This window comes from Pseudonaja textilis, chromosome 1, assembly GCF_049901715.1.
Source record: "Pseudonaja textilis isolate UNSWEBS1 chromosome 1, rPseTex1.2, whole genome shotgun sequence".
NCBI lineage: Eukaryota > Metazoa > Chordata > Lepidosauria > Squamata > Elapidae > Pseudonaja > Pseudonaja textilis.
The window spans coordinates 332,510,946-332,533,433 of record NC_141990.1 but is presented as its reverse complement, the minus strand read 5'-3'; the positions used below and the strand labels follow the sequence as shown (position 1 = coordinate 332,533,433).

The 22,488-nt window shown below is 61.1% G+C and overlaps 1 protein-coding gene across 1 annotated transcript; it reads left to right on the top strand.

Annotated features, from left to right (window-relative positions):
• The first annotated feature begins 3,379 nt into the window (after positions 1–3,379).
• Positions 3,380–22,417, top strand: SLC5A5 (solute carrier family 5 member 5). The gene is given in 18 exon segments (XM_026722534.2): positions 3,380–3,465; positions 3,914–4,334; positions 10,575–10,640; positions 11,019–11,070; positions 11,567–11,634; positions 11,809–11,963; positions 13,214–13,227; positions 13,230–13,353; positions 14,459–14,588; positions 15,201–15,289; positions 15,382–15,494; positions 16,636–16,706; positions 17,238–17,256; positions 17,259–17,323; positions 17,720–17,931; positions 19,197–19,300; positions 19,858–19,928; positions 20,943–22,417. Coding segments are annotated over 17 exon segments (1,923 nt in total). The 5' UTR covers positions 3,380–3,465; positions 3,914–3,965; the 3' UTR covers positions 21,144–22,417.
• The last annotated feature ends 71 nt before the right edge of the window (positions 22,418–22,488 follow it).

Here is a 22,488-nt window from a genome sequence, read left to right as displayed (position 1 = left end):
CTGTTCCTTTATAAAGTCTAAGCCGGAGTCCAAGACCGCAAGACCCCTTTGGCGTTTCTCTCTTGGGCAGGAGAGCGCATCCCCCCCGGGCGCCTCAGCTCCACGGCCAGCGGTCTTCCCTCAGACCGGCCTTTGCGCCACCAAGGCCCTTTCCCCGAGGGGCTTCACGACCCCCTTCCCCCGGCCGTTCCTGGCTTCCTAGCAGGGCTCTGCTCCAGGCCAGCTGCCTTCACTCCCCTCCCCTCCCCACCCCGGGGTCTCCGCTCCGGCACAGGAGTCTCTGCATGCTGGGCTTGTGGGTCAGGGGCCTTTCCGTGGGGGGCAAGACCTCCTCCTCGGATTGGTCCACCCCCAAGCCAGGGAGGCCAGGAGACCAAGGAGTGACCACAGCTGAGATGAGTCTTAAGGAGAAGGAATCACTAAGTGTTTGCGTGGAAGGGAATTGCTCGCTCGCTCGCATTTCCTTCTGGCCTGTTGATCACCTTGACTCAGCACACACCTCCTGGATCCCTTGGTCCACCTGACGGAGGGCGGGATCCACCACCCAGCCTCTCCTGGGGGGAAGGAGACCTGGGGGCGGGGACCAAGCTCCTTCCGGGGTGTGTGTGTGTGTGTGTGAGAGAGAGAGAGAGAGAGCCAGCTCTGATCTCAGGAGTTTGAGGGGATCCTGCCTTCCGCAGCTTGCAACGTTCTGGAGCAGCCCCACTGCTGTGGATGGGGAGCCAAGGGCTTTCTGCAGTCTCCACCCTCCCCACCCCCCTGTGCAGGTTCCTTGGGGGCTCCCTGCATCTGGGGGGGGCCTGGTGCTCAGCCGTCAGAACAAAAAAAAGCCAGTGGGAAATATTTATTCAAATTAGGACGCTGGTCACAGCACATATGCTGAGTCTGTAAACCGCTTAGAGAGGGCTGTAAAGCACTATAAAGTGGTCTATAAGTCTAAGTGCTATTGTGATATATATAGATAGATAGATTAAGGCCTAGTTTCAGTTGAGGAAATGTGACCATCCTAGACCAGGCCAAGTGCCCGAATGCCGGGGGAATTTCTAGAAGCCTGCTGGCCCTCGGACAGATCAGCCCTCGACAGGCGCCAGCAACACCTGCAGACTATGCCGAAGAGACCACCGACCAGCCCCAAAGAAGGAAGACTCCAGCACCCCCCCGGCCCCCCCACCAGCACCCAGCAATTCCCCAATCAAGGGACTGCCAAAGAGCCATCCGCAAACGGCCCAGCCAAAGAATCCCTAAGACACCCCCCGCAACCCGACACCGGGACATAAACTGAGAGCAAACCCCACCCCTTCCTAGCACTGATGAGGTTTCCTAGTTGGGTCCTGAAACGACTGCAAGAAAACCAGCAGGCTCAGGGAGCACCTCCTTTCAACCCTGAGCTACCAATAGTCTCCGTTATTAGTAGGACACTAGTCCTCAAGACCTCACCTTTCCTAGCTTCCTTTCCAACAGCAAGAACAACAGAAGTCATCAGTGAGGACGATGAGGGGGCCAGGAGGCTAAAACACGAAGAAGAACGGTTGCAGGAACTGGGCCTGGCTAGTCAGAGAAGGTGTAGGGTGGGGGGGTTGGACTAGATGCCCTACAAAGTCCCTTCCAACCCTGTTAAAGAGTCTCTTTCATGATGGAAAAATTAAAACAATAATTTAAAAATCTGTCAACTCTTCTCCAACGCCCCCTTTTTCTTTGCCTCTCCTTTCTTCCCTCCCCCCCACTGCACACTCTTTCCCCATTTCCCTCGGCTGTCTGCCCCCCCCCACCCCCCACCCCCGATACCTAAACAGGCCTCAGAATAAGGCGGCTCTCACTTTCCCCTCCAAGGCGGCCCTTTAAACCCCGCTCCCTTTAAAAAGTTCACCTTGGAAGCTGTAAAGGACAAATAGCAGAAACCGCCTCCTGGCTTTGCATGTATTCCTTGAATTACGACTGCAACGGAGCCCCAAAGTTATGTTGCTAAGTGAGCCATTTGTTAAGCGAGTTTTGCCCCATTTTAAGACCTTTCTTGCCGCGGCTGTTAAGTGAATCATTGCAGATGTTCAATTAGTAACACCGCTGTTAAGCGAGCCTGGCGTCCTGCCCCTGGTGGAGACTGACTCTCTGAGGAAGAGGAGGAACAGCCGACAGGGAGAGGGAGTGGGGCTCCGGAGGTGGTGGTGGAGGCTGGGGAAGGGCAGAGGCTGGCTGGGCAATCGGAGGAGGACCGGGGCCCATCCCCTCTCCATCCTAGGGCACGCAGGGAGGAGAGGATCAGGGAAAAGCCAGGTCTACTCAAGAGGAGATTACCATGACCCTCCTCCTGGCTTGCAGGTGGGAGCTATGGATATAAGTTTGCAACTGTGCAGTTAGAATTTGCAGGAGTCAATTTAGTGTTCTTCTTGAAAGAGATTTATCTTTGCTGGCGTTTTTCCCATGGACTTTTCTCGGTTATTTTCCTGAATGTATGATTAATTATCTTGGCTTTCTTCAGAACTCTCCTCAATGCAGTTTGTTTTCGTTTTCTTTTTGCCTCATTATTTACTTTTGTGACTTTAAACTGCGCCTAATAAAACAGTGAAGTTAAGTTGAAGGGTTCACGGGACTTTAATGTATGTTTTGGGTTATTTTGAGAGACTCCAGTCATCCCACCTGGCTTCTCTGTGGACTTGGCCAGAGAGCTGCCAAAAAGGACCATGTGATCCCTGGACAGGGCGGCTGTCATACACAGGGATCCATGGGGTGTGTGTGTGTGTTGAATTTCTATCACCTGATCCTGGGTGTGTGTGAAACTGTCCTAAGTGTGAAAACCAGCCATAAGTCACTTTTTTCAATGCCATTGTCACTGAATGGTCACTAAACCGACGGTTGTGAGTCCAGGACTACCTGTACCATGATTTAAAAAAAAAATGCACCTTCTGTCCTTCAAACGGCCCCCTCACTGGCTCCACAGGGGTCCTTCGGCGACCCCCCCCATCGCCTCGATCCAGGCGGGCCTCACGGACTGGGACCACAACGCCCATCTGGCCGGCGGGGGCCGCGGGACCCGAACGGCTCTCGGGGCGTCTGGCGTGGCCGTGGAGCGCAGCGCTGCCCTTTGCGGGCTCCGGGACAAGAGCGGCGCTCACCGCCAAGACCCGGGAGCCGTCCAGGAACGGGCGCAGGAGGCGCGTTGCTTGGACTCGTCCAACGGGGGGGCGGGGGGCTCCGGTGTCCCGCAGCGCGTCGGTGGCCCCAGCTCGGCCCGCTCCCGTCTCGGGAGGGCGGCCGTCCCAGCCGCCCAGGGCCCGCCCTCTCCGGCGCCTCCCTCGGCCCGCCGGCCGGGCGCTTCTTAAGGCGCCGCCGAGCCCGGAACGGCCGCAGCCTCCGCTGGGACAGCCGCGCGGGTCCGGCCGCAGCTCTCGCCTTCCGCCCTCGGGAGGCTCGACGGGCTCCGGAGCCGGGAAGGGGAGCGGAGCGGCCGGCGCGCCACCTGAGCCTCAGGTGCTTTCCCGGGCTCCACCAAAAGGGAGCCCGCGCCCCGGTTCCCCCGCTTGCTTCCCCCCTTTTCCTCCCGCCCGGAGGAGCCGCGGGGGCTTCCTCGCCGGTTGTCCGTCCGTCTCTCTCCCTCCTCTTCATTCGCTACCGTCGGTCGGTCGGTCTCGCATCTCTCGCTTCTCTCTTAAGCGCCACCGCGCTTCCCTTCTGCCGCCTCCTTCTTTCCTCCACTCCGTTCCCCGCACGGTCTCTCCTCTCCCCGCGCCCCGTTCCGCTGGCTCGCCCGTGGCTCTCCCTTGTCCTCCCCCGATTCTGGGATCCCTCCCCTCTGGGGGGAGACGGGGGCCCCCTCCCCTCCCCTCCCCCCAAGGCCGCTCCTTCGGCCCCGCTGCTCCCCTGCCGGACGGGCTGAAGCCGGACCCTCCCCCTCCCTCCCCCCGCTTTCTCCCTCCAGGGGCGGCTGCCTCCTCCGGCCGGGCCGAGGAAGAGGAGGAGGGGACGGCGGGATGGACGCAGGTGAGCTGGCCGCCTTCCAGCCGGCGCCGCGGGCCTTCAGCCTGTGGGACTACGGCGTCTTCGGCCTGATGCTGCTGGTCTCCACGGGCATCGGGCTCTTCTACGGGCTGTCGAGGGGCGGCCACAAGAGCCCCGAGGACTTCTTCACGGGCAGCCGGGCCATGTCGGCGCTGCCGGTGGGCCTGTCGCTCTCGGCCAGCTTCATGTCGGCCATCCAGGTGCTGGGCGTCCCGGCCGAGGCCTACCGCTACGGCGTGAAGTTCCTGTGGATGTGCCTGGGCCAGCTGCTCAACTCGCTCCTCACCGCCGGCCTCTTCCTGCCCGTCTTCTACCGCCTGGGGCTCACCAGCACCTACGAGGTAGGGCGCCCCTCCCCTGGGGCCCCTTGCGCGCGCGGGGGGAGATGGTGCGGGGGGAGATGGTGGGGGCGGCTTTTGCCCCCACCTCTCAATATCGATCTCGAGGACATTTATTCTCCTCCTCACTCGACTCTGGGGGGCTTCCAATCTGATAAAAACCATACCGCAAAAAAGATGAAAACGGTAAAATATTAAAATTAACAAATAAGTAATTAAGACAGTGTGTGTGTGTGTGTGTGTGTGTGTCCCCGATAGTGTGGAGGTGGGGTCTCCTAATTTGGTAACCCCTCCAGGATGACACCCCATCTCCAGTTCGGACCCCAGGCCAATTTCCCTTCCTCTTGCGGGGAGGGGGGAGGTTTTTCCAGAGGCTGCCCCCCGCACATCCCCCCCTCCCTTTGGACCTCGGCCTCCCTTCCTTTGGGGTCCTGGCATCCCAGGCACCACCCCTCTCTCCTCCTTCTGCTCAGTCCCTTTCCCCCTCCTCTCCTCCCGGGCTGCCTTTGGGGGGGGGTCCCCTTCAGGCCTTCTTTAGGGCCCCTCCCTGGACCCCCAGGCCGCCCAAGCCCCTTCCTCCCACTTAGCCTCAGCTGAGGAAGCTTCTAGCACCCCCGATTTATTCAGCTGAAATGCTTCGTCTTCTCATCTTTCTAGAGGGCTCACGGGGTGCCAGTTCACACATCCCCCCCACGCCCCCCCCACCCCCTCCCCACCCCCTCCCCAAGGCCTCAGAGCCAGACCAAGAGGGCCGCCCTGACTGGGTCCAGAAAAAGGGGGCTGCTCCTGCTGCAGAGAACGCTGGGCTGCCCCTCCCCGGGGTCTCCCCCCAGAGCCTCCTGGGGGTGCAAGGCCGGTCGGGGGAACTTTTGTGGAAGGGGAAGGTCCTTCGGCCCTGGATCTCCTGGCTTCCCCACCTTGGAGCAAGACCCCCCAAAACCTGGTTGGTCAGCAAAGTGTTCCCAGGAAGCGGCCAGCCTGCTGGACTCCACCACCGAGAGCAGCCGCCAAGGGCACCAGATGTCCTGGAGGGGAGGGGGGCTAGGGGGTCTGCTTCTGGGGGTGGAACCAGTGCCCTGGAATGGCCTCCCTGCCCGGCCAGGCGCCCCCTCCCTCCCCCCCTCCCTCCCTGCTGGGGGTTCAGGAAAATGCTGAACCGAGTGGTTTCTCTTGACCGCATCCTCCTCCTCTTTCCTATTTTGTTGTTCCTCCTGGTCGGTTTTGCCGTTTTCCTCGGGGTTGTGTGTGCGATGTTATTGTTTATTGCCAATCACACTGTGGATGTTTTCACTTTTTTGTAGTGTTCGTTGGCCGGTTTAACAAATAAATAACCAGGCACGAAATCCCTCCAGCCTTTTGTCTCAGCCCTTCGGGGGAAGCCTTGGCAAGGCAGAGACCCCCGCAGAGATGCCCTGGGACCAGGGAGGGGGTCTCGGGGGAGGGGGAATCATGCCCTCTTCGGCCCCGACTGCCCAGAGTAACAGCAGCCCCTTCAGTTGGGCCTGGAGCAGAAACCCCCCATAGATGCAGTGGGGGGAGGGTCCCCTGCCAGGAGCTGGGCACTTGCCAGCTGGGCAGAATTACCTGCCAAGGATGGGATGCAGCCTTTGCGTGTGTGTGTGTGTGTGTGTGTGTGTGTGTGTGTGTGTGTGTGTGTGTGTGGAACAGGGTCTCCCCTTGGCCCCCACCTCTCCTGCAGCCTAAAGCCAAGGACCTAACTTCTCCCTCCTGGCCAGGGGACTTCCGGGCCTTCGGGAATGGCTGTGGGGCAGGAGAAATGGGGGGGGGGGGGCGCGAGGCAGCGGTCTCCGCAGGTGTTTGCTTTGGCTGGTGCCGATCTGTGCAGAGAAGGTGCCACTCGGCGGTTAACCACAAAGTCAATTGTCTCATTGGGCAACCTTTCACGGGAAGAGAGCCCAAGCGATCTCAGAGCCTTTTGGAAGAAAGAGGAAATCGCACCAATATACCGAACGGGCAAATATGGGTGAAGCCAGAGCCGCGTACTTCCGAACGTAGCTTCTCTTCAGAGGGACGTCTTTCCCACCCGGGCGCACACAAGCGTCACGCAACAAGCGAAGGTGGAGAAAGGCTTGGAGGAGACCTTCCTGGGGCCTCCTCCTCCTCCTCCAAGCGGGGAAACTGAGGCAGGGATCTTCCTTTCCTTTCCGTCTCGGTCTGCCCCCTTTATTATAGTTGACCAATAAGGCGGTCAATACCCCCACCAGGCCTTCCTCCTCCTCCACTTTCCCTCACCATAACCACCCTGTGAGCTGGGCTGAGCTGAGAGAGCGGGGCCGGCCAAAGGTCATCCAGCCGCCTTGCACACCTAAGGCAGGACTAGAACTCCCCATCTCCTGGTTTCTGCCCTGGGGCCTTAACCCGTAGACCAAACTGGCCGGACCGTGTCCTGTTTTCAGCCGGGGCAGGAGATGACCTCTGGGGGTCCCTGCCCAACACGGGCATCCCTAGCTGAGCAGGCTTAACTGGGGGGGGGGGGCACGAGGGCACCTTGCATGCTGCTCACCCCCAGGGAGGCTCCTCTCCCCATGGGGGGCCCTGGGGGGGGTCCAGGCTGCCTAACCGGGGGCTTCCCCCCTGCTGGCGCTGCCAGCTGAACCGGGAAGTTGAGAGCCAGGGCTGGCATTTTGGGACGCCCCCTAGAGCCGTGGGAAGCCTCCCTCGGGGTGGGGGGCCCAGGGTGGAAGGGAGGGAGGGGCTGCAGTAGATCCAGGGTTTTTTTTTTAAATAAAAACTTTTATTTCTTTGTAAAATGGATTTGCTGCCATCGCACCTCGAGGCAACCCTGGGCGGCTTACAGAGGCTCCCTTCACCCTCAGCGTTGCCTCGTTTGGCTTTCTGCTGACACAGCAAGAAGCGCAAATTGTTTTCGGAAACTTGAAAGATCAACACAGGAGAAATCTTGAGCGGGGAGCAGGAAGTGCCCCCCCTCCCCGAAGCGTGATGGGATCCAGGGGGAACCTGAGCGGTCTGGGCCCAGAGGGGTGCGTTGCGTGTGGCGCCCGGGCTGGCAAACAGTTGGTGCCCCACCCTTCTGAAGTTTGGGGGGTCAGAGTTCATCCTTGGGGAGCCCGGAGGACCCTGGCCCGGGGAGGGGGCTGCTGCCCTCCCCCCAGTGCCTGCCTGCCTTTCACCCCCTGGGGCTTCCCCGACTGGGGCCGAGCCGCTGAGCGATGACCCTGGAAGAGCCCGGATGTTTTCCCAGCTTATCTTCCCTCGGGGAGCAAGCGGATTCTTGGCCCTGAAGGAGCGCCAGGCCGGCTGCAAACAGCCTCTGCCCTGCAGCCTTGGTGGCCCTGCGGTTGCGGTCCGGAGCCAGGCAACGCACAGCCCACGGGCCTCGCTTTGCCCGGGCAGTGGGAGGGCCTGGCAGCTTTCCCTTGGGAGCCCTGGGCGCCTCCCGCCTGCTGGGCCCTTGTGGCCCCTGGCATCGCCCCTGTGGCCAAGGGTCCAGCTGGGCAGGAAGCAAGCCAGAGGGGGCGGGGCGGGGGCTTCCTCTGGCCCTGATGCCCCAGGAAGACCCCCCCCCCCAGACAGCAGCAGAGAAGCCCCAGACAGGAGCCCCTTGAAGGAACCATCTCAGGCCTTGCTTGTGGGGGGGGGGTCCCCAGGGCTGTTGCAGAGGCCCCTGCCTGGCCCTGAGCCCTTCGGGGGTCTCCCGCCAGTCTGGGCAGAGGCAGGAAGTGGCCAGGCTGGCATGTCTCCCCTCCCCACCCCTTCGGTGCAGGTGGAGAAGTGACCAAGAAGGTATTTTGGAGGTATTTTGCCCGGGTTGGGGTTTTTCGGGGGAAAGCGGGCGCCTGTCTGTGCCCCCAACTTCCCTCCCTGTTTTAGCCAAGGGGCCCCTCCTCTGCGCCTTTTGGGGTTCACCCACAGGCAACGTCCGTGGGGTGGGGGGCATTAATAATAAGAGGCCCCAAGGGAGAGCCAGAGGACGGGGTGGGGGGTCCTTGGAAGGCCCCTCCTGCAATTTCTGGAGCCCCAGCAGAGGAGCCGCCCTCGAGCTTCACCCCCCAAACCGGCCCTTTCCCTGCGGGAGTCTGAAATCTCCCACCCCCTTCAGGCCAGCCAAGGTCGCCCCCTGCACCCCCCCCTGTTGCTGCTTCCTCCCTCAGCCCCGGGGGAGGGGCTGTTTGAGCCAAGCACCAGAACAAGGCCTACAACGCCCCCCCTCCCCTCCCCCCCCGTCACCCAGCCCCATGGCGGCTCTGCTGCTGCCCCAGCGGAGGCTGGGAGACGGACGCCCAGTTCCAGCGGAGGCGGCAGCCGGGAGGCAGCGTGTGGGCCTGGCAGCCCAGGCGTCCTGGGGGTGGGAGGGGGCAAAGGGCTCAGGGTGGGGGGGGGGCGAACGGATCTGAAGGGCTCCGAGTGCCCCCCAAGGCAGCAACTGAGAAAGGGCCCCATCTTGCACCCCCTGAGCTGCAAAGCTGGGGCTGGCCTCCAACTCCCATGGTGCACCAACAGATGGACCAAGGACGATGGGAGCCGAGGCCCAGTGCGGGTACTGGGGGGAATAATTGCCATTTGGCTTAACAGGTTTCCCTCCCCCTGCCTGCCTTTTGCCGGTGCATTCAGAAGTGCTCCAGACACCTAAAGGAAGGCGGGAAGGGGGATTTTGACGGCTGTACCCCCCATTTCTTCAGGTTGCGGGGGGGGGGGCTTTTGCCAGGAAGCCTTGCCCTCCAGCTGTTGTCCCGGCCGGTGGCTGGGCTGCTTGCTTCCCCAAAGAGGCTGGAGGCAGGGAAGAGGCTCCCCCCACCCTTCAGGACGGGGCCAGGCGGCCAGAGGGCTCTCGGCTGGGGGCTGGCCTGTCCCCAGGGCCTCTCCAGCCACTTCTCTGACCGCTGGAGCAGCAGCCCTGGAGGGCTTTCCAGGGGAGAGGCTGCGGGGAGGGGTTGCGGGGGGGATAGAGCAACCCTGGAGACAGACCTGCCTGCCAGCCCCCTGCCCGCCCCCTGGAGCCCCTGGGGGTTTCTGCCCCAAAGGTTGCTGCTTGCCAGCCCACTGGCTTCTCCCAGCTCTGGATGGTGTGTGGCTGCCCTCCCCAGGCATGGCAGAGAGCCGGAGGGGGGGGGTCTCTAAAGGAGGAAGCCCCCTTGGGAGGAGCAGAACCCCAGGCCCCCTATGTGGGGGGAGCGGGGGGAACTGGTTGAGGAAACAGCCGGGCGCTTCCTCTTCGTGGAGGGACTGGTGGGGTTTGGGGCCGGATTCTGCCCGGGGGAGAAGGGGGGCGGGTCTGCAACCACCTTTGAGCCTCTGGGATCAGCCGGCCGGGAGACGTGCAGGGTCCGATTGACCGAGGCTTATCAAGGAACAAACCGAGATAATCTCTGGGTCAGGGCGGGGGGCGGGGGCCGGCGGCGCACAGGTAGCCCTGGAGGGGCGTGCAGCCTCCTGGCTGCTCGGCTTTTGCAAATCCCCCCCCCCCCGTCTCACTTGGGCGGGAAACGGGCCCGATCCCTCGGCGTTGGGGAGGGGAGCGGGGGGCGCAGCAGTTCCCCGAAGGCCAAGGGAACCGGCGGGGGGAGGGGGCGTCCCTGCGGCAGGTGGGCTTTTGGGAGCCCGCCGGGTCCGGCCTCCCGCGTCTCTCTTCCGAAGCCCCCGGGGTGCGCGGCGCCCGGCGGAAGGGAGCCGCTGCTGGGAGCGAAGCCGCCGGGGAGGCCCTCGGACGGGGCGGGCCGGCTGCAGCCCCCGCGGCGTTGGGGGCTCCACCTGTGCCGTTGGGACGGTCCCCCCACCTGCGAGCTCTGCGCACCCGAGGGAGAGGAGGCGGGCTGGGAGGGGCGGGGGCCCCAAATACGGGCGGGGGCCGAGGGGAAGGATTCGGCCTCCCGCCGCCTCCGCTCCGCCGCCCTCCGGGTCACGTTGTCCCGAGGGGGCTTTTTCCAGAGGCAACTGGGCTTCCGTGGTTTTCCCCGCCCGAAGACGTTTCGCTTCTCATCCAAGAAGCTTCTTCAGTTCCGACAGAAGCTTCTTGCCTGAGAAGCGAAACGTCTTCAAAGAAACAGCGGGGAAGTCCAGCTGCCTCTTGAAAAGCCCCTTTGGGTGAGATGGGTGTCCTCTCACGGGCAGAGGCTGAAAGGAGCACAGGGGTGCCAAGCTCCCCTGCGTGTGTGTGCGCGTGTGTCCTACTTTTCAGAAGGCCAGGCCCCCTTTTGGGGCATGGGGGGGGCTGGGGGGGGCTCTTTAACATTCAGCTCTTCCTTCTCCGTCTTGCCTTGGCAGTACCTGGAGCTGCGGTTCTCCAAGAAGGTCCGGCTGTGTGGCACCGTCCAGTACATCGTTGCCACGGTAAGTGCCGAGGATTGTGCCTGGCCTGCGGTGGGCATTCCCCCCCCCACCCCGCCCCAAATCCCTCCCTGCCCTGAAGAGGGCGGTGCTGCCTGGTCAGAGCTGCCTGAAACCAGGAGAGAAGAAAGTGCCCCTCCCCGGGGGGGGGCTCCCCAACGCCCCCAATAAAGTAACACTCGGAGCCTGGGGGGGCCTTAGGAGCGGAAGGGCAGAAGGGTGACCTGCTCGGAATGGGGACGGCTGGCCAGGAGCCGCTGGGGAGGCTGCGGGGCTGAGGTGCTGCCCCAAGGGGTGCTTTTGTTGGGGGGGGGAATGGAGCCCCAGCCCTCCCTCCGTCCGCCGCTTTGCAGGTTTTAAGAGCCTCCCGGCCTCCCTCAGGTGCTGTACACGGGGATCGTCATCTACGCCCCGGCCTTGATCCTCAACCAAGGTGGGTCCCACCTGCTCCCCACTCGGAACCGGGGTTGGATTCCCACAGCCCCCCCCGCCCCCCATCCCGTCAGCCAGCTGAAGACCCCCGGAGCTGGCCTGGGCCACGGGTCTGACACCCGCCTGTGCCTGCTGGTGTAAGGTCCTTGGGCTCCCCTCCCCATGGACGGCGGGCCTTGTGCGCAGGCAGTTCCTGGGCTGGGGGGGGCGGGGGGGTCAACTCCGCCGGATCTGACCCGCTTTGGGTTTCCAGGCCAAACCCTCCTGGGACTCCGGGGATCCGACTGAGAGGATGGCTTTGATCTGGGAACGGCTTGGGGGGCTCCATCAGACTCCGCCTCCGGCCGAGAGTGCCAGCCGTGCCCCCTCCAGCCCCCCTTGGGAAGAGGCACCTCCCTTTCGCCGCCCCTCTGCCCCAGACACGGAGGCGGTGGACGCCCTGGGGAGGCTTTTGTGGGGAAATCTCTGAATAAAGGTTTTTATTTCTCTTCTCCCAGTGACGGGCCTGGATATTTGGGCCTCGCTTCTCTCCACGGGCACCATTTGCACCTTTTACACCACCATCGTGAGTGGCCTTGCAGCCCCCCCCCCCGGCCCCTGATCCCCCGCCCCAGGGGCTCACGAGGGGGGTGTGTGTCTGGGCATCTGCGCTCCCTTCTCCCCCCTGCTGGGAACCTTTCGCTGCCCCCCCCAAAGCCCCCCAGCGAAGCTGGCTGAGCCGGACCCCCCTCTTTTCCAGGGGGGCATGAAAGCGGTCATCTGGACGGACGTCTTCCAGGTCTTCGTCATGCTGTCCGGCTTTGTGGCCATCCTGATCCAGGGGACGCTGCTGGTGGGGGGGCCAGGCCAGGTCCTCTCCATCGCCTACAACCACTCCAGGATCAATTTCGGAGAGTAGGTGGAGAATTGGGGCGAATGCCCCCCCAGCCCCCCTCCCCCCCTTTCTGCCCCTCCGCCTGGGGCGGGCTTGGGAGAGGGGGGGCACCTCTGCCGTAAATGGGGCTCCGCTCGGTTGGACATAGTGCTGGAACGAGGGAGGGTGGACCCCCAAACACTGAATGGGTCTGTTTTCAGTGGGGTCACTTAGGTGAGGCGGAGAAACGAATGAATGGAATGAATGAGTGAGTGAACGAATGAACGAATGCAAGACCATTGTCTTGTTTCTGCTTGGATCTTAAGGAGATTCGAGGTTATAAATTAATTCTATCAGCAACTTATAAGGAGAATTTATATAAAATGTTTTATCGCTGGCACTTACCACCAGCGAGACTTGCAAAAATGTTTCCCAATAATTTGGCAAGCTGTTGGAAATGTGGCTGTGAGCAGGGAATCTATTATCTTATGTGGTCGACCTGCCCAAAAGCAAAAAAAATGTTGGTGGAAAATTAGAAATTGGCTAGAAGAAATTATAAAAGTTAAAGTTGAATTGAAACCAGAGATATTTTTAATAGGAATTTTAAAACAAAAAAATAGTAAAAAAATCATTATATATTATACTCCATATATTAACAGCAGCAAGATTTGCCTTTGCCCAAAATTGTAAATGCAAAAATACTCCTCCCAACTTCAGGATTATAAAGAAAATTTTGGAACGTGCAGAAATAAGACAGTTGTCAATAGAACTTAAAAGCAAAGAGGAGCCAAAGTACTATGAGATCTGGAATTTTGGGTACAGTTGGTTGGAAGGTAGACACGAAAGGAACAAAACAAAGTCAAATAAAAAGGTCTGATGGAAATTAGCAACATTACATGTAACTATGTTTGTAATATATAATTAGATGAAATTTTGTGTTATATATTAATGTAATAAGTGTGAATGATTATTCTACATAATTTGAGAGATGCCGGATTGAGTGAACACTTTCGTGCTCACGTTGCGATAAGCGGAGTGTTTGGTTTTATTGTATTTGTATACAATTGTTTAATAAAGTATTTTTATAAAAACGAGAATGAGTGAGTGAGTGAGTGAGAGTGAATGAATGCAAGACCATTGTCTTGTTTCTGCCTGAATCTTAAGGAGATCGGAGGGTCACATTTCACGCCGGATCCCTTAGATTTGTTTTTCCAACGGGGGTTGCTTGGTAGACGCCCCTGGAGACGCCCATCCTCCTGACCCTCCCTCCCTCCCTCTCTGGGGCCCCCAGCTTCAACCCGGACCCCGCAGCCGCTACACGTTCTGGACCTTCCTCTTCGGAGGGACGCTGGTCTGGCTCTCCATGTACGGGGTCAACCAGGCCCAGGTCCAGCGCTACGTGGCCTGCAAGACGGAGAAGGAGGCCAAGCGGTGAGTCGCCCCAGGAGCTTTGCTTCTGCCCCGCATCAGCCGGGAGCCCCTGGGGCCAGAGGCCGGTGGACCCCAGCCCCCCACACACACTCCGGGTGGTCTTGGGAGGGTCTCCAGCCACCTGCCAGCCCCGACTGGTGCTGCTCCGGAAGCAGCGTGGCTGGTGGCAAAGTCGAGCGTGGTGCCCGCCCCCCCTTGCTGCCACTGGGCCACCGGATTGGGGCGAAGGTCCAGGGTGGCTTGGCGGGAGGCCAGGCAGCCATGTCTGCCCAGGGCGGAGTGAGACTGCGGCCCTGCTTATCGCCTCCAGCCCCCCCTTCCAATCTTTCCTGCTGCTGCGGGTATCAGCAGAGGGTGGCCGGCCCCACCCAGTGCCCCCCTCCGCCTGAATATACAAACACAGGCAAGACCCCTCAGCCACCCCGCCCGTCATGGGGGGGTCACGGGGCTATCGGCCTCTGCCCACAAAGGCATGTTTTCCTTCCAGGCCAGGCGCTCTGGGCGGTGGGTCAGCTGGCTGGCTGGAGGGAGGGGCGGGGCTGAGGGAGAGTGGCCTCCCTCCCTTCAGCCTTCAAGGGGCCTCTCTCCCCAGCTGCCCCCCCGGCCCCCCCAGTCTGACTGGACCCTCCAGCCGTGTTCTGGGAATCGTCTTATTTTTACTTATTGTGCTGACTTCTGCCGCCCACCTTGGGCCGGACCACCCTTGTCCTCGGAGTCCTTGCGGCTCTGAAGGCAGCTGGCCGGAGGGGAGGGACGCAGGCCGGCTCGGGTGGGTCCAGTTTGGGCAGGTGCTGGGGGAGGACCTGCCACCCCCGGGCTGCTGGGAGCAGCGTCTGTAGGATTGACAGGCCGGGGGGGGGGGGCACATCCTAGGGCTGGGCCACGGTGGGCAGGGGGCGTGTGATGCCCCCTTTCCCCACTGACCCCCAGGCCCGAACGAGGGCTGTGCCCAGCGGGCCCTTCCCATGCCAGGGCAGACTCTCCGGCCCCTCGGCAGCCCTCCCCCCCGCCGGTGTTCCGGAAGGCGCTTGGCGTGTCTGGGGTGGGGAAAGCAGGGCTGTGCCCCTCCCTCCCTGACCTCTCTTCTTGGGCCCCCTCCCCACAGGGCCCTCCTGGTCAACCAAGTGGGTCTCTTCGTCATTGTCTCCTGCGCAGTGGGTTGTGGCATTGTGATGTTTGCGCTCTACAAGGACTGTGACCCACTCTTGGCCGGATACATCTCGGCGCCTGACCAGGTACGGCCCCTGAGCTGGGGGGCGGGGGGGGCGGGGGGGCAGTGGAGCATGGGGGAGAAGCGGGGGGAGGATTGGGCAGGTGGAGGAAAGGCGAGGAGAGTGACGTGAACCCCCGAAGGGCAGAGCGGGGCTGCCAGCTCTCTTTCTTGGGGAGGGGAGGGGGGGGCCTCGAGGGAGGAGCTTTGGGGGCTCAAGAGCAAGTGGGTGCCCAGGCCGCTCATTTCCCTGTCGGGGGACTTTGCTGCCCCCCCACGAAACAAAGGCAGAGCCAGGTGGGACACGAGACCAGGTGTGAGGCCAGGGCCGGAGGCCAGGCAGGGAGGGCGACCAACCCCTGCATCACCAGCCCCACCTGGCCCCAGACGCCCCTTCCTCCACCTCCACCTGCCCCTGTGTAGACCCCTCCCCAAGACCCCCACCCTGTCTCCTCTGCCCCCAAACTGGATGTGCCCTGGGCGGGGTAGCTGAGAATTCAGGTGCCCTCCCACTCGGCTGGCACCGTCTCCCTCCCTCCCTCCCTCTTGTGCCCTGTGGCCGGGGGGGCTTTGCCAATCCTCCCCACTCACGGCTGTTCCTCCTCCTCCTCCTCCTCCTCCTCTTCCTCCCTCCCAGTACATGCCCTACCTGGTCCTGGACATCTTCGAGGGCTGCCCAGGGGTGCCCGGCCTCTTCCTGGCCTGCGCTTACAGTGGCACTTTGAGGTGAGTCTCCGGTGTGGGGGGCAGAGGCGCTGCCAGGCCACCGGCTGCCCCCTCCCCCCCGTCTGATGCCCTCTCGCCCTCCTCTCCCGCAGCACGGCCTCCACCAGCATCAACGCCATGGCGGCCGTCACCGTGGAGGACCTGATCAAGCCCCACATGCCCACCCTGTCGCCACGGAGACTCGCCCTGGTCTCCAAGGGGCTCTGTGAGTGGCAGGCGGGGAGCCATCGAAAGGGGGAGCCCCACCCTTTCCTTTCTTGGGGGGGGGGAATCAGGAGAGGGAGGGGTGAGAGCGTCAAGGCCCAGGGGATTGAGAGACACCTCTCTTTCAGATTCTGGGGAGGGGGCCAGGAGAGATCACCTGGAAACCACACCCTACTTTGGGGATGGAACCCAGCACAGAATCACAGAGTGGAAGGGACCTTGGAGGTCTTCTAGCCGAGCCCTCTGCTCAAACAGGAGACCCTAGACCATTTCAGACAACCAGTGACGTCTTAAAAGCCTCCAGCGATGGGGCACCATGAACTTCTGGTGGCCAGCAGTTCCACTGGTTCATGGGGAAGTTTCTCCTTAGTTTCGGGCTGCTTCTCCCCCGGGTTATTTTCCAGCCCCCCAAATACTGGAAGACGGCCATCCGATCACCCCCGAGTCCTTTTCCTCATTAAACCGGGCAAACCCAGTTACGTTTTAGCCCCCGGGGATCTTTGCTCCTCTTCTCTGCACTCTTTCCAAAGTCTCGCCATATTTTTCCTCTCGTGGGGACCAAAACTGGATGCAGGATTCCAGGGCGGCCTTGCCAAGGGCCTGAGTGCCTCGCGTGGCACCTTGATTCTATCCCGTGCCAGGGAAGGAGAGCGATGGGCGGCCCCCGTTTGCCTGTAGGCAAGAGGGGTCAGAGGGGAGAGGCGATAACGGCCTCCGTATCTGAAGGCAGCACCAGGGCAGTGGGTCAAAAGCAGAGGTTCTTGGGCGTGGGAGCCGGTAGCCAGGGGAACCGCCTGCTACTTTGAAGTTCTGAGCTCTCCTTCCCAGCACGTCTCCAAACAGAGGCGGGGATGGGGGGGGGCAGAGATTCTCTCCTGGATCACACATTAAACGGAGGGGTGACTAGATGGCATCTAAGGTGCCTCCTTGCTCCCAAGATTTGAGAATCTCCAGTGTTTCTGGCTCTTGGGAGGCTCGAAGACCCACAAACCGCCTGCAGGTGGGCTTGTTCCAAAACGGCCCACCATACACACATTTGTATTCCCCCCCCCACAAACACCCCCTCCCATTTTCTTCTGCTTTCAGTTAAGAGGTGTGTGCGTGTGTGTGTGTCTGTCTGTCTGCCTGCCGTTTCCTTCCAGCCTTAGTTTACGGCACGGCCTGCCTTACCGTGGCGGCTCTTTCGTCCTTGCTTGGAGGCGGTGTGCTGCAGGTACGCAACTCCAGAAAGCCAGCCCCCCCCCCGAGGAAAGCCCCTCCTGCACCCATGGTGGGCCCCGCACTGCCTCCCCCCTCCCCTCCCCATTTGCACCCCCCCCCACCCAATGTTTCCCTCCTAACAGCAGCAGAGACCCTCCTCCCCAGGAGGAAGGCCAGCTGCCCACCCCCCAGAAATGCCCCCCCCTTCTGTGTGTGGAGGGGGGGGGGAGGTGTCAGAGGGAGGGGTTCCATTCTCTGAATGGTGACCTGGATCTGGGGGCGAAGTACGGACAGGTGATATGCAAGGAGGGAGCAGTGCTAAAGCTTCCTCCCCCTCCCCCTCCCTCCCCATGATGGCTGTTCCTTGTGGAGACCCTCCCCCCGCTGGTACCTCTTGGCGAACGGACTGGGCAAGTGGCAGGACCCCCCTCCCTATCGCCGTCCCAAGGCCCAGCCCCTCTCTCCTGGGGAGGGGGCCCGGCTCTGGCAGGGACAGAGAGGTTGCTGCTGTTCACCCCCCTCTCCCCCCGTGCTTCTCCGGCAGGGCTCCTTCACCGTCATGGGGTCATCAGTGGGCCCCTCCTGGGCGCCTTCATCCTGGGCATGTTCTTCCCCACCTGCAACACCTTGGTGAGTCCCACCTGGAGAGGGAGGCAGGGGGCGTCTGGTGGGCCGGCTTCTGAGGGGCACCAACTGGGGGAGGGGAGGGGAGGACCCAGACCTGGGGGGGGGGGGCGGGGGTTTCCCACCTGCTCTTGCTAGCAGTCTTCCAGGTGCGGCTCTTGGGCTTGCAGGGAGCGGCCGAGGGAGGGTCCGATTTGGCTCCTGGGGGAGGAACAAGGAGCAAGGGGGGAGGGGGAGGCCAACCTGGCAACCTACCTCTTCCGTGAGCCCATTTCCTGCCCTCGCTCCGGAAACGGTCGTGGGAATACGCTGGTTCCCCACCCCACCCCACCCCCGCCCCGTCTGCTCCGGAGCAAGCCAGGACTTGGCCAGGATTGACCCTGGCCGCCTCTTCCCTTTCAGGGCGTCTTCTCCGGCCTCGGCCTGGGCTTCCTCCTCTCCTTCTGGGTGGCTGTGGGGGGCACCCTCTACCCTCCCAGCGCCAGCACCATGGGGGTCCTCCCCTCCTACGCAGGCCTCTGCCCCCTCCTCAACATCTCCCGGGGGGCCAACAGCAGCTCCCTGCTCTATGGGCCGCTGCCCCAGCCGGCCCTCTTGGAGCAGCGGCCAGAGAGGTGAGTAGCGGGGCTAAGCTGGCTGCCTCTGGATGCCCCTTCAGAGCCCCTGAGCCCCCAGGGGACTCCTCCTGGTTTTCTCCTCAGGCACGCTCTGAGGGCGGCCTCCTCCTCCTCCTCCTCCTCCACCCTCCCTTCCAGTCCCTCCACCCACTTCCCAATCCAGGGGGACTGCAACCCCCAGGACCCCCAGCCTGGGGGGGGGGGGCAGGGAGCAGAGGAGTCAAAAAATAAGGAGTTTCCATGCACGGAACAAAGCAGAACAACAGAGTCGCAGAGTTGGAAGGGACCTTGGAGGTCTTCTAGTCCAGCCCCCTGCTCAATCAGGGGACCCTATATCATTTCAGACAGGTGAATATCCCGCCTCTTCTTAGAAATCTCCAGCGATGGAGCACCGACTTCTGGAGTCAAGGAGTTCCACGGGTTAATTTCTCCTCTTATTAGGACGTTTCTCCTTAGTTGTAGGTGGCTTCTCTCCTTACCCTCAGGTGCCTTGGAGAACACCTTGATCCCCTCCCCCTCCTCTCTGGGGCAGCCCCTCCCTCAAATATTGGGAAGGCTGCTCTCCTGTCCCCCCTGGTCCTTCTCTTCCCTGGACCAGCCAGGCCCGGATCCTGCAACCGTCCGTCCTGTATTTTAGCCTCCAGTCCCTCCTTCGTTGCTCTTCTCTGCCCTCTTTCCAGAGTGGATAGATAGATAGATAGATAGATAGATAGATAGATAGATAGATAGATAGATAGATAGATAGATAGATAGATAGATAGATAGATAGATAGATAGATAGATAGATATAGATAGATAGATAGATAGATAGATAGATAGATAGATAGATAGATAGATAGATAGATAGATAGATAGATAGATAGATAGATAGGGAGGCAGCCAGGCGGGGAGACATGAGAGATAGATAGATAGATAGATAGATAGATAGATAGATAGATAGATAGATAGATAGATAGATAGATAGATAGATAGATAGATAGATAGATAGATAGATAGATAGATAGATAGATAGATAGATAGATAGATAGAGATAGATATAGATAGATAGATAGATAGATAGATAGATAGATAGATAGATAGATAGATAGATAGATAGATATAGATGGAGGGAGGGAGGGAGGGAGGGAGATGCATGCAGGGTGCCCAGGGGAGGGATACCCTTGTCAGGAGGGGCCCGGCTGGGCGGGTGGTGGCAGTGCTGAGGGTCATCTTGGGGGCATCCGGCCGTTCCCGAGGCAGCTGACCAAGTGGCTCCCTTGCAGGCTGGCCGTTGCAGACGACTTCTATGCCATCTCCTACCTCTACTACGGCGCCCTGGGGACCCTCAGCACGGTGGCCGTCGGCCTCTTGGCCAGCTGCCTGAAAGGTAAGCAGGCAGGCAGGACGGTTGGCGAGGGTCCCTCTGGCGGGGACAGGCCCCCCTTGCAGGGGTGCGACATCTCACCTGCCTTGAGGCTGGATAGAGCCCACGGGGGGGGGGGTCATTACAAAGGGAGAGGCCCTGCCTCTCTCTGGGGCACTCGAGGCCTCCCCATTTCGTGGTCAAGGACCCTCCCGGGGGAGAGCAGAAAAGCCAGAGGGTGTTTCCAGGCAGGGGTGGGTGTAGATGATCTCTCAGGCCCCGTCCAGCCCTTAGGTTTGATGATGAAGAGGAGGGGCGGTTTGCCGATGGGGCATCCTTAGCCCGCAAGAGCTCCGTAGGCCCAGTTCCCCTCAGCTTGAGTCCAAAGGGTTGGGGTGAGAGCTGCACGAGGAGACCCCGGCCCCCTTTGCCACCGTTGGTGCGGGACCCTGGGTCTGAGGGCCAGCAGGGGGCTGCCCATGTCCTGGTGCCGATGGGCGAGTCTTCGGTGGGGCAGGGCTGAGCTTGGAGGCCGCCCTCGGCCTGGACTCACTTCCTGACTTCTCGGGGGTTCGTTTCAGGCTCTGCTGGCGAGGACAGCAAGCGGCCAGCGGTGCTGTGGTGGGATGTCATGAAGAGGCCACTGGAGACGGTAGGGAGGAGGACCACCAGAGTGCCGCGCGGGGCTCAGCAACAGGGGAGGGGGCTCTGGGGAGGGGTGGACAAAGCCCACCTCTGCTCCGGGAGAAGGAGCGTCCATCATTCCTCCCAGAAGGTCCCTGAGAAGGCAGAAGCAGCCATCCTCTGGCTCCTTGGGGATCCCCATAGGAGATTTGGGCTTGTGGGCGCACAACAGAGTTTGCTTCTCTCGGAGGTGGGCAAGAACGGGGCTGCCCCGCCGTTTCCTGGGTCGCCCCCCCTCCCCCGTGCTGCTGCTGATGGGGAGGGCTGGGAAGTCAATGGAGAGTATGGCTCAGGGTTGAATTAGGGGGTCCTTGGTGCCCTCCAGGCTAGGCTGGTTTTCTTGCAGGCGTTCCGTGACCCAACTGGACAACACCCTCAGCACCACCAGTAGGGAGGAAGGGTTTGCTCTCCGCCGATGTCCTTAGAGTCCCTCCTTGCGGGACTTTCGCTCGGGCTGTTTCCTCTTGGCTTCTCTGGCGGTTCCCAGACTGGGGGGTGGTTTCCTTCTTGGTGAATATTGGCCCGGCGTGAATCCTCTGGTCATCTGATGGCTGGTCGAGAGGGGTCTTTTGGTCTTTTCGTTCCCTTTGGGGCCTTGCTCATTGTCTGTATAGATATTGCTAAGGTCTCTGTGCCCGTTTGCCAGAGTGCCAGGCTTCCGGAGACCCCCTGGCCTTTCTTTTGGGGCTTGGCTTGGTCCAGGAGGGTCAGGATTCCCCAGTTGAAGCGACGGCCAAGTCTGTCCCCCTGTTGCGAGGTCAAAGAGCCTTCATCTCGTGCCTCTGGAGGGCTGGGGAAGCGGTCCAGGGCCATAGCGGTTCCCTTTGCTCGGGATGCCCAGATGCAGAGGGATTCCGGGGGGTTCCCTTGGCTCTCTTTCCAGAGCTGCTCTTGGCTTTCGGGCCAGCGGAAGGAGGGTCCGGCTCACCCAGGTGGGGGAGGCCCCAGGGCTGACCCCGCTCTCCTCCTGTTCCCCGCACAGACCCCCGAGGATGCGGCTGGAGACCCTCAGAAGAAGGAGGCGCTGGACTCGGCCTCCCTGGCTCTTGGCTTCGAGGGGGAGGAGAAGATCCTGCTGGCCAAGGGGGAGGGGACCCTGGTCACAGGCTCTGCGGAGTCCATCTGTGCCTGCCACGCTCTCGACCACGGCTGCTTCCACCTCCTTCGAGAGACCTGCGTTTAGGGCCGGAGGGCGACGGGAGAGCAGGACACCCGACGGGCTCAAGACGGTTCTCCAGGGGATGAACGCAAAAAAAACCCCTCCCCAAGCGGACCGACACGTTCCTCACCCGGGGGCTGTTTCTCCCCCGAATCTGCCTTACACCAGCAGCTCCTGAGGGCCCCGTTTCCAAGCAGACACGGGTGTGTGTGGGTGTGTGTCATTGTGCAAAACACACACGCAGCAAAGAGGAAAGGCCCCCCCCTCAACTCGGACAATGTTTTCCTGTGCTAGAATACGGGAAACGCTCCCCACTGGCTCTTTCCAAGTCCATAGCTCACCCTTTCCTGACAAGTAGCAGGTGGTGAAGAAATGCAGAAGCCGCCTTTGTGGTCAGTTCACGGGATTTCCCAAGGAAGGCTGGGAATTGTAGTTTGGACACAGGTCGGGCCCCTGGGGGAATTCTGCCCATGTGGGTGTTGGTCCTTGGGGGGGGTTGTCCCCAAAGGAAGGAGACCCCGCTTCAGGAAGGAAGGGAGAAGAGGCAGAAAGGGGCGAGCCAAACCCCATCAGGGGCTCCCTCCTTTCCCCGGGAGGAGGCTGGAGACCCTCCTGAAATGTAGGCAGAGGCCAGGCCAAGGGGGACCCTCCCTCAGAAGCCACAGAGCTGGGGCTCAGGAGAGGGGTGGAAGCCGGGCAGTCTCCCCCACGTTGGAAGGGGGTTGCAGAACCCCCTTGGCTGGAAGCACAGGAGCAGCTGCATCCAAGGAGGGTCTCACTTTAAAAGGGGGCAGCCGCCATGTGGGGCCTGGAGGGCTTTGGGTCGCCTGCTCGGTGTCTTCTGGGGATCCTTGACCACTTTTCAAGAGGATGCTTCAACCTTCCTGATTCCCCTTGGATCCTGGTCTGGAACCCGAGAACTTTCCCGCTTTCCCATTCAGAGTTTTGCCTGTGCAATCCCCCCACCCTGCTGCCCCCAGCCCCAAACTGCAGCGGACAAGTGAAGGCCAGTTAGAAACCCACCCACCCACCCCCCGAAGCACAGGGATGAGGTCAGGGATGGGATTCCACCTACTTCGTGGAAGAGGAAATTCTGACGTTTAAAATAATGTGTCAAACACGGCTTCAGATGATGGCTATCGCCAGGTTTCCTCCAGCCAATCTCCCTCCCTTTCTACAGGCGCAGACAGACAGATACACACACACACACACACTCCTCTTTAGCAACTCTCAAGGCTCCTTCCTGGCCTTTGGGGAGCCTGAAGTGCAATAAATTATAAGCATCTTTTAAAAACAAATTTGGTCGTCCTGTGTTTTTTCTGTGTAGTTGCCCAGGTGCCTCTTTGGGTAGTTGTAACTTGCAAATGGG